Source organism: Paraphaeosphaeria sporulosa (genome assembly GCF_001642045.1).
Source record: "Paraphaeosphaeria sporulosa strain AP3s5-JAC2a unplaced genomic scaffold CC84scaffold_9, whole genome shotgun sequence".
Taxonomy (NCBI): Eukaryota; Fungi; Ascomycota; class Dothideomycetes; order Pleosporales; family Didymosphaeriaceae; genus Paraphaeosphaeria; species Paraphaeosphaeria sporulosa.
The window spans coordinates 519037-530004 of NW_017253368.1; the positions used below are offsets into that span (position 1 = coordinate 519037).

Sequence of the window (10968 nt, forward strand, 5' to 3'; positions counted from 1 at the left end):
AGATACCACCGAGCAGCATCGCCCCAGCTATATTCTTGCAGGGGTGTCCATAATGGTATAAGAACATCTGGGCACGATCCAATCTTGTGTACCTCCACGAGGAGCTATCCCCATCTGTTCACTCCACAATGGGTCTTTTCCAGCTTGCCGGTGTCGCTGCGCTCGCGTTGTGCGCTTCTGCCGCGCCTGCAGAACCGAGGGCGCCAAAGCCCAAGAGCTTCCTCAAAGATTTGGGCAACTCGACTTGGGTCATCGGGAATGGCATCTGGAACATGACGCAAGGTCGCCAATATGGCGTTAAGCTCTGGTATAAGGGGAAAGATCGTGTCGGTCCAACGGCCACTGGCCACTACGTTAGCTACAGTGAGTTTTGTCAGGCTACAATAAGCGTATGCAGCTAAATTTCACCCAGACGGTGCGGCGTCTGATCTCAACTGGACCTCTGCAGCAATCGCCGACTCCGGGAAGGATTGGATCAACATCAAATTCACCGCGAAAGAAGGTGACTTCCATTGGGTCATCCATGACGATCTTGCAGGGGCGTACCAATACTTTGTAAACCACGCTCTCCCCACACTTGGGGAATTTCGAACGCTATGGCGATTGGACAACGTTTCGTTCCCTAACGGCCACACGAATGTCAAAGATGGACAATTGCCGCCTTTGTCCGAGTACGCAGCTGCGACAAATGTTCAGGATGAAACCTGGCAGAAGGCAGACGGTACATTCCTAACCAAGTACGACTGGTCAGCTTTTGTCAGAGACCAAACATACTACGGTGTCTATGGAGACGAGGTTGGAAGCTGGTACATCAATCCGGGCAAAGACTACTACAACGGAGATCACTTGAAGCAAGAGCTTATGGTATGCCGTACGCTCAATTGCGTGAACCAGAGAATTACTAATGAACATCAAAGGTCCATCGCGAGTCCAAGACTGGCGACGCTGTTCAATTGAACATGATACATGGTACTCATTACCTCGCTCGATCCAGCGACAATTTTACAGATGGCAAGACTTGGGGCCCATGGCTATGGTGAGACGCCCTTATGAACATCGGCATACATGTCGAACGCAATGCTAATGTTATTCTCCAGGTACCTGAATGATGGCAACAAGGCTGATGCCGACAACCGTTGGAAGAAGGAGGATAAATCGTGGCCTTATGAGTGGTTCAAGGACGCCGCATACCAGTCTCGTGGCTCAGTATCTGGAAAGTTGGTCCTCAGCGATGGGCGACCGGCCTCTGGGGCTGCCGTATTCCTCGGAGACAGCAATTCTGCCCTCAGCGCGGCCGACCAAGGCAAGGACTACTATTACACTGCATACGCCGACAAGCAAGGTCGATTCACTATCGAGAATGTGCGGACTGGTACATACGGCTTGTATGCATGGGGCAACGGTGGGAATATTGCCGATGTGAAGACGTCGTTTGTGCAGAACGATGTTGTCGTTTCCAAGCGCAAGAAGACAGACCTCAAGTCCCTCAAATGGACTGTCACCGACAAGAGCAAAAGTATCTTCCAGATTGGGTAAGTCCAACATGCGAGGTCCTCAGGAGCATTGCTTCGTATACTAATCCGCGAAGTGATTTCGATCGTACGTCGAGAGGTTTCGCACTCTCCGGCCCAACCCCGTTCGAGCATGGTCGCATTGCTAAGACTCCTGGCAATCTTACATACACTGTCGGCAAGTCGCACAGCAGTGACTGGTATTTTGGACAATCAAACCTCGGTGTCTGGTCCATCAACTTCAACCTCAAGAGCATCCCAGAATCTGCTACAGGCGCAAAGCTGTACACATCGCTTGCCGGTTTTTCTAGCGGAACAAAGTCAAACATCTTGGTCAACAATGAGAAGATCGGAAATATCTCGTCGAATGCTGTGCTACTGGTGAGCAGCCAAGACACCTACCGCGGAGCAACTCAAGCTGGAGAGTGGAGGAACCTTCAATGGGACGTGAAGAAGGAGCTGCTGAAGGTTGGCGAGAATAAGCTCGACATTGCTGTTACGGAGAGCACTAAATGGCGAGGCTGGCTGTGGGACAGCGTGGCGCTAGAGTGGGTATGATTATATATGAACTATGCAATTCGACAAGTGAATCTGTGGTCGCCAAGCTAGGCACTACGTCCTGTACTCGCACAACGTTCAACATCATTGCTGCGACCAACTACTGCTAAAAAGGGGTCAAAAGCCCTACCATTGAAATTTTCTCCCAACTCACTAAACCCTACTTCCAATCAAGGCAGTTTTGCCTTCGATTTGAACTGGATCCCAATTGCCCTTCATCGACGGACGGTCCGGCATCTACATTCTCTCAAGCGCTCGCACTCGTCGCTCAGATGACGCTGGAAGAGCATGTAAACACCACGCGCGACGATGCCGAGCACCGTGTTGCTACCTCGGGCACCACGGGCTCTTTCTCGCCGCGCGGTCCTTTGGTGACGAGCGTTACTCGATCGGCTAACGGGTATTCAGGCAACACTGCCACGACCAACTACGTTCAGAGCGTCAATTTTGAGTACCTCCCGATGTTCGAAAGCCCCTATTTCGACGCACCGAGCTTGGACAAGGGAGGCGGCCTCAAAGCGTCTCGAACTCAAGCAGACCATTAAGAGCATTAACTTTACAGAACTTCTATCAGATTGTGCAGCGTCCATATCCTCCGAACGGCTTCGCGCGGACGCAGAGGCAGTTCACTTATAACCCTGGCTTCCACCATAACCGTGGCTTCAACACCCTTCGCGCAAATATTAGATCGATTTCGCTTGGGCACTCATCCAGCAGAAGAAGTGTTCGGAGCTGACACCTGAGACCTTCACGAGCCTTACAGCTCTGGCTTACATGAAAAAATGTACATCTTTAGTTCTACTCATTCTACATGAAGGGTTTTGGGTCTTCTTGGGACAATGGCTCCCTTATGAAGGTACAGCTTCGTGCACTTGCATTGCGCCTACAAGAGGTCACCGACATGCTGTTAGCTCTACAGACTGAAGTCCAGCCCCGACGTCGAGTCACCGTACATTTCGGGGTCTGGGAAGATATCGCGAACGAACATCGCAATGCATTTCTGAATGTACTCAGTGTCGCAGACTCGGCTGCGTCCCAAGGTCGGGCATACACGGACTGGCGGGTCGCGCCTCGAATGTATGCGGCCGCTTCTGGTTATCCTCTACAAATCCTCGGGAGTGATGGCAATGATGTTCAGTTCGATACAGCGTACCAGAATATCGAAAATCATTTTCAAGGCCCTCCCGACCCTTATTCCCTTGATTCTCTGTAGGCATGATCCAGAAAAGTCGTTTTGCCTGTAGGATGGACAGGAAGGTACTAAACAGCGCCTCACTTAGCTATCACCAGAGACGTCATGGCAACATATGTAATGGCACAGAGCTGAGGTATTCGAATCCACACAAGCATAGTTTAGACTGGAAATGACCACTGATACGTTCATGCTTCTGCAGGTGAAAGGCTTTAGGTAGCTCTACCATATCCGCTCTAAACAGCAAAGGCAATCACAATTCTAATCTGCGAACGGGCGACATTGCGACGACCCAACACACCAATGTTCAAATAACTCTCCAAGTAATAGAAATTCTGCGTATTCATTCAATTTCGAGCAACGAATATATGATGTGATATAAAAGTGGAACTGTAGGCTGGTAAAGGGACATAGCTTAGGTGAACAAATATTTCGGTCGTGTAGATGAGCATCGTGGTGGTGACTGCTATGTGCGGATCAAATGTGTGTGGGGACGGGAGGCGGACATCACTGCACAATAGGGGGAACACCAGGTGCCAGAAGTTGGATTTCTCCTCCTCCGCAGTATCTTTCTGTCTAATATACATGCGCAAGCACAGCACACAAACACAATAAGAAATTGGACGCACCTGTCTGGCATACACGGCCTGGCGTTGAGGGCTGCCACATCCCTCTCCCGTATTCTGCGCACATGGTTGCACGCACTGATTTGGGGTCGAGTCGAGGGAATTTCCACCTTGGATCGCATTATCGCACCCTGCATTTGATTTTTCGTGTTTAGCCTCCAACAGGACACTTGTGCACCTGGGGTAAAGGCGACGGTGACTCACAACATTCATATCCGTTGCCAGTACCTGCAAGGCTGTATCCTTTTCCATTGCAGTAGTCAATGCATTGGGTAGCGCCGTTTCCAGAACTTTGCAAGTTTGTGGAGTCAGCAACGAGGACGCGGGAGGATCCCGAGGTGCTACGCCAGATAATCAGCGCCTAATTGTCTGTCAACGAGGCGCGTTGGATATACATACGTGTAGCAACCTTGATAGCTCCAATTCGTCTGGAGCCCCGAGGTCTTCGGTTGCGAGTAGGGGTATGGTTTGTCATTAGTGTAGATCTGAATGCGGTTTCCGCCACCACATGTTTGAGCACCGTTAGGATTCGGACAGGCCACATTACATCCTGTTTGGCCGGAGCGGGCGGTGTCCGGGGCACGGCTGGAACACACTAGTCAAAGCGTTAGCTCAGCATTACACTGTTCGATGGGGGATTGCAAAGCTTACAGCAATCGAAACCGTACTCAACACCTGCGAAGGTGTATCCGTTATTGTTGCAGTATGTCATACACACGTCGGGGGAGTTTGGCGTTGAGCTGGTGTCATAGAACTGGACGAATGCTCCCTTTTGCAAGACGTAACCTCCAGTTGTGAGGTCACCGAGCGTTAGGTTGCCGCCGTCGTCACTGTGTGTTTGTCAACAGTTGTAAGTATACAGTCTCAGCTGTTGAGCTGTTACGTACGACCAACATCCCAAGTCGCGCCATCCCGAAATTAAATCAGTCGCCTCCTCCGCTCTCGGGGCGAGGTTCTGAAGGTCTTTCAATGGAGCGACCAACTCCGCCTTGAAAGCGAGTGATTCAGCCGTGAGGCTAGCCACTATCCACGCGAATAGTTTCATCTTCGCAGCACAATGCAGAAGAGAGAGAGAGAGAGGATGGCTTCAAATCAAGAACCAGTAAACAAGGTTAGTACCGTGTTGCAACGAGCGTGAGAAAGAGTCCAGGGGATGATCAAAATGAATGTGATCCACGAGACGGCTAATATGAAGGTTCATGATTATGTTTTATATTAGGTCAGCGGGGCAGGTAATTGGTAGTAGGTAGACGCGTTATCCGTGGTATGCGGGTTTGCCGACTTGGAATTGTGGAATGAGTAGATCTCATCCGCCCTTGCTGAACCATGCGGGTAAGATAGACATACGCAAAACAAAAGGCGACATCAACGAGTGCAACCGAATAACCCACGAACATATAGATTAGAAAGTAGGTAGGAGGGGATGCGCATACCGCGCCTCCCACGCAATAACCCACGCATACATTGCATGAAGACGCTGGTACATCTCCCATTTCCTTTGGCTGCCACGCCGCGTAGCGCGTCTGCTTCAACTGTAATATCATACGATTGGCGCTCTGTTCTCGTAAAGTCAGCATTGCAAGAAAATCGTCAGACCGAGTCGGGAGGTTGCGGCACGACAGCGTAGGCAGAAGCAGGGTGTGGATAGTGATGGATTAGCAATTGCGTATCGCAAACTCCTGAAATTTGTCCTTGTCCTCCCCTGCGTTACGTTTCTATCGTGACAATGTGGGAATGTGTGCTGCAAAAGGGACCTTATTTCCAAGAAGTGGCGACGTAGGTGAATGAGATTCCGGAGGGACGGGATGACTCGGAGGACGAGTGTGCTATGGATAATGCTGATGATAAAGATGGAAGCAAGAGGACGACAGGCATGTATTCAGGGAGCTGGTGTGGGGGAATGGAAGGGCGAGCAAGGTAGGCAGAAACCAATGGTAGTTTGAGGTGGGACGTTGATGTAACCAAGCGAATCACAGGTAATGTAGGCCTATAGATTTGGGCATGCACAGCATCTGTCATCAAAATTGCATCATTTCAACTGCTCCTCATCACTGCTTTCGCACATACATTCGACATCATAGCTATTGAGTTGAACACCAGGCCGTCATAACAAAGATTTATGATGAGCTCTCGTATTTAGACATTACTATATACCCACGTCTCGAGCCCTCCAGCCACCCCACCTGATTCGTTTTACCATGTTCGCATGCACTCCAGCTCATATCTACAAGACGAGAGCGGCCAAGCCCAAAATACCGGCGACGGCGGGCACCTTCATGCCTGCAGCAGCACCAGTGAAGTAGGACGGAGGAGCGGAGTATGAGCCAGTGCCAGAGGGAACAACAGGCGGTACACCAGTACCTACAGGGCTGGTTGGGTAGGGAGCAACGACAGAGCTGGAGGTCTTGGTGACGGTGACGGTAACAACGACGCACGACTCCTCAGTGGCGGAGGGGAAAGCGTAGCCGGTGCTGGAGATGACGATGTCGGTCTTGGAAGGCGTAGCTGGGGCTGTGCAGGAGATTAGTTGGGATTCTATGCGTGAAGGCAGTACGGCCACGTACCAGAAGTCTGGATGGTAGGAGCAACGCTGCTGCTGGCCTCCTTCGACGGCTCGGGGGCCGCAGAGGTGGGAGCAGGAGCAGCAGAGCTGGAAGCACCAGGGGCGGGAACGCTGATGGGGAAGCCAGCGGCAGCGCAGATGCCCTCAAGGACGGTGATGACCTTCGCCTGGTCGGCAGCGCTAGGGCATGCCTTCTGCACACAGGGAGTGATCTAGCACTGAGTTAGCTTGAGTGACAACGTATCGTATCCCGGGACAACGTACAGCAGGGGTGAGCTGATCCGCCTTGGTGCAGGAGCACTCGAAGTCAGTGGCCGAGCATCCGATGCTAGAGACACCAGAGACGACGCAAGACAAAGAGCAAGACGGGAGGTCGGCGATGCTTTGGGCGGCAGTGAGGGCCGCGAGGGCCGCGATGGTGAAAGTGTACTTCATTTTGACTAGAAAGACTGTAAAGGGTCGGCACTGAAAAGAGTGGATACAGACAAGAACGACTGTGTTTGAGACGCTGAGGGATGGCGATGAGGACAGGGTCGATTGCGATTCTACACTGGCCTGTTTATACTGCCTCCTCGCGCATGCAATTAGGCGGATGTCCAGGCGCCTTCTGCCATCGACGCCACGAGAACAAGGCTGCTCGGAAATTAGACGCCAGCTGCTTGAAGAATTGGAAACGCAATATTGCAACCGAGCCGCTTAAGAAAGATTTGGTGGCGTGGTAGAGGAGTGCCACCAATCAACAGGATCGAATCTCGACCCACTGACATAATGGTATTGTAACTCAGAGCGGGTCGGGGGAAACGTTGTCTGTGCATCACTGTTGTGGACCAGGGTCTTTATTAAGGTACCCACAGGATTGGCTAACTCTAAAATGAACCCACTGTCACACGAGGAGAATCTCAGAAGAGCGATTCCTCTAGCGGCAGGTGTTAAGTTTGGAGTCGCGGTTTGAGCGCGAAGATCTACGATGTAGAGTGGATCGGCCGTCTGCGACGGCGCGTTACAGCGAGTCATATAAAGATGCACAAAAACTCTTGAGGCAACACAAGAAAATACAAAGCAACATTAAGTAACACAAAACGGTCAAACTGTGCCGCAATATGGGCAGGTTTAGGCGTAACGTCCAGCCTCGCAGATATTGCGCAAATTGGCAGCAGGGAAAAGGGGCTCATGCAAGCTCTAATCTCGATTTGGTTAGCCGAATATGGGGAGAATCCCTGCACTTCTCCACAAACTGAAGCTTCGCCGCAGATCCATGGTGCACGGTGCAAGCTAGCTCATGCGCGCAGGCTCCTGCTGTCGACCACTGTATGAGATGGATTGTGGTTGCAATCTGCGGATATGGTCACGAGCTCGCCGCGGGAGACATGTGTACGGAAACTTCCTCGGTACCTAGGTAAACCCAGCACGTCGTCGACATGTGGATTTCGCGTGCATCCAATCCTAGGTGCCTCTAACGCGTCTGTGGAACACGACTGAGAAAACAGGCCACGCGATCTTAGCGCTTGTGTGCATGATTAGATGCATTTTTCGTGGACGCCGAGGAATAACCGTGGGATTGACCATTGTCGCACGGAACATGTACAGTCGGCGAGACGTTGTTCAAAGCGCCTGTGATACCTGCTTGGTGGTGCCATAGGTGCCCCTTAAGTGAGCATGGTGACATTGATGGGGAGAAGTAGACGCGAACATGCGTAAGCCTAATTTGGGAGATTGATGACTATGGGCAAAGACTCCAAATCTTTCCATTCGATGGGAATACTCCATGTGCATCCTATCGTTCAGTACAGTCGCCGAGATTCGGTGAATTCGGGATTGGAGCACTGTGGAGAACGGACTGCGGGTAAACTGTTCGGTTTCTCTTACCATCGCGTCTCTGTGACTTTGATCTCGATCGAAACTCGATCTTACCTTCCAGTGAACTAGGCTTTGCTTCACAGCAAGTCGATGTACCTGAATTGTTTTAGTCGAGTGCCTTGATATTGGTCCTTTTGCCATGACTAGTCGTTGATGCTAGCGTATAACAGAAATATTCGGGAGATGTGGCACCCGGCAGATCTCGAAGAGTCATGGGTAATGGTGAAAGTGATCATTGTCTTTCATTCTATAGACTGCCGGTGTGTCTTTTGTTAGCCATAATGCTACTCAGCGATCCGATAGTTTCATTATTTGTTCCCATTGATGTCTTATTCAGAATTCCTTGATTGTTGACGAGAAACACGAAGTGGTGTCACTCAACAGCGATAGACACAAGCAAGGACTGCGATCGCTGCCCAATAAAAAACAGAGTGAGTCGTGGTAAGTCGAAAATTGTCTTTCCCTTTATAATATCTTTGTAATCACTTTCATTTTGTCACTTGTTGCTCCCACGACTGACCGTGTTTGTATCGATCATAACTACATCATTGTCTTTTCTCACGTCACGTTCGACACGTCCGAAGCCCATATAATTGAGCTTCTGCTTACCGAATCGATCAGAAAAATAATGGCACTGTTAGACGCCAGATAGGCGAGCATTCCCATGGGCGAGGTCATTTGAAAAACATGGTTAATAGCCACACTGACAACTTTTCACTTACCAGACAGCCCTTCGTAGGATATCTTGTGCTTTGATGAGAATGAAATCATTAGGCAGGCGGATCTAGGAGGATACTAAGTACCAGATATGCTGCAAGAGAGCTGCTACAGAACCTTTCTTGCAACGCGAGGCTCGTACATTGATCCTTTATCACCATATACTGCTGTTTGGATGCGAATTTATGGGGCATTGGAAGGGACCTGCGCTCAAACGTCCGGTTAGTGTTGGATATAGCCCGAAGACATCGACGAACATGTACTTCTCGCTGCCTTTATTTTTCTACTCTCGACCAGATCCTATGGCGAACTGTGTGCAGCCAGCAGGGTACGTTATATTCCCAAGTCCTACTACATTGATAGGATTTAGGTAGGTTAGTAAACCACTGGGACTCTGGTGCATAATCGAAAATTCCATGGTCGGACCTGCACGACGCCATGACCGCGCAGGTGAATGAGTGGCTCGACCGCGACTTCCAAACCTGGAGTACCTATACAAGGCATATAAATAACGCGTGTTTCGCCCATCAATCCACTTCGCTCTCTGAAAACCCCTCTTCAAAGACTACGGCAGCGACCGCCAGCAATCCGATATTTAACGTCGCCCAACATGCTGCGTTACTTCGCCCTCATGCTGGTCGCACTTGCCTGGTGTACCCTAGCCATACCTCTCACCGACGTCACCGACCCAAATCTTGCTCCTTGGAACGCTCTCGGAATCGGCGCTGACGATGCGGCAAACTTCGCCGCTTCCGGCGTGAGTCCCATGGAAGGCGCACAAATCATCGCGACCGAACAAGCCCTTTTCAATGGTACAGTCGCTGTGGCACTACGAAAGCGCCCCCCGCTTATAGAAGCTGCAGGAACGCAATTGAGCAATGTTCCCGGCGCATACTCTCTGGCAGAGGCTATGGGCTTGGGTATGAGCAACGCTGCCACTGCTGACGGGACCAACCTCAAGATGGTGATCATCGTGGGTTGGCGACGGTCAGTACTGCCTGCTGAGCGAATCCATGCTATGCTGACAGTTTCATACAGTCAACACGTGGGCATCACCTGGCAGAAACTAAGCTTCCTATCCTTTGCCCCCGCATATATCGACCTTTCAACGCGATTTCGAGACGTTCTCTGGGAATTGTGCCCTAAAGATGCGGTAGGCGATGGGTGCAGCTACCTTGAAGAGAAGAAACTAGAAAATATTTATTACAATACTGGTACAAGTGGAGCTATCCGTATCAAGGTAGCCAGTGTTGAGATGCCTTCCAACTTGCGCGACTTTTTCGTCAACACGCTGTGGGGGGTCTTCAAGGTGATCACGGAATGTGACAAGAACCGCTATCAGCTTCGGGGTTTCGGCGGAGGATTTGAAGCGTGTAGGGAGTTTGCCAACAGCGCCGATCAGATTGAAGTGCGACTCCTGAACACTCGCGGGCCTAGCGATAGAGTCGGGATCTACAAAGACCCCCACTTGCGCGTCAATATCAAGTGGGACGCCGCGACTACAGAAGGTCCCTTCGACTGTGTGGGCAGCCAATCATCAATCTGGTTCGTATATATTCTTCGCGTCCATTTCAAGTGGCATTTGCTGACACAGTCGCAGGGACCAAGTCCGAGGGAAGATGGTACCTGAACTCCAGAAGATCGACGCATACAAGAACGCTCCGGTGGACTTTGACGTGCTTTGCGTCACGCAACGCGTTGACGGAGGCTGTTTTACTCGGGACATCTGCAAGGGAGATTCCCGCTGGGACGACAAAGATGGTTCTTGCACTTGGCATGACAAGTGCTCAACTCCAGGACACTGTAACTTTGGCTTTTGAACATTCGATGGTCGTTGATCTGTTACATGGAGTCGATGAAGAGCTCTCATTCGGCGGAGTTATTTGCATGTGGTGGGTGGATTATCTTGGCCCCGTAATGTCGCGATAATATGGTTAACGCATT

The 10968-nt window shown here is 50.8% G+C and overlaps 4 protein-coding genes across 4 annotated transcripts; 2 read left to right on the forward strand and 2 right to left on the reverse strand.

Annotated features, from left to right (window-relative positions):
- Positions 1-128: 128 nt before the first annotated feature.
- CC84DRAFT_1152216 (rhamnogalacturonate lyase-like protein) lies at positions 129-2069 on the forward strand (the record flags this gene model as incomplete). Its single annotated transcript, XM_018176792.1, has 5 exons — positions 129-363; positions 413-864; positions 918-1036; positions 1098-1532; positions 1589-2069. 5 exons carry the CDS (start codon positions 129-131, stop codon positions 2067-2069), a joined length of 1722 nt encoding a protein of 573 aa, XP_018032412.1.
- Positions 2070-3768: 1699 nt separating this feature from the next.
- Positions 3769-4932, reverse strand: CC84DRAFT_1179008 (uncharacterized protein; the record flags this gene model as incomplete). Its single annotated transcript, XM_018180379.1, has 6 exons — positions 3769-3837; positions 3891-4018; positions 4092-4228; positions 4287-4482; positions 4539-4717; positions 4775-4932. 6 exons carry the CDS (start codon positions 4930-4932, stop codon positions 3769-3771), a joined length of 867 nt encoding a protein of 288 aa, XP_018032413.1.
- Positions 4933-6111: 1179 nt separating this feature from the next.
- Positions 6112-6955, reverse strand: CC84DRAFT_1262069 (uncharacterized protein; the record flags this gene model as incomplete). Its single annotated transcript, XM_018185124.1, has 3 exons — positions 6715-6955; positions 6452-6662; positions 6112-6398 (listed from the first exon to the last, which is right to left on the reverse strand). The coding sequence occupies exons 1-3, from the start codon at positions 6883-6885 to the stop codon at positions 6112-6114; spliced, it is 669 nt and encodes a 222-aa protein (XP_018032414.1). The 5' UTR covers positions 6886-6955.
- Positions 6956-9634: 2679 nt separating this feature from the next.
- Positions 9635-10844, forward strand: CC84DRAFT_1220414 (uncharacterized protein; the record flags this gene model as incomplete). The annotated part of the gene is made up of 3 exons (XM_018183165.1): positions 9635-10011; positions 10063-10569; positions 10625-10844. 3 exons carry the CDS (start codon positions 9635-9637, stop codon positions 10842-10844), a joined length of 1104 nt encoding a protein of 367 aa, XP_018032415.1.
- Between the last annotated feature and the right edge of the window lie 124 nt (positions 10845-10968).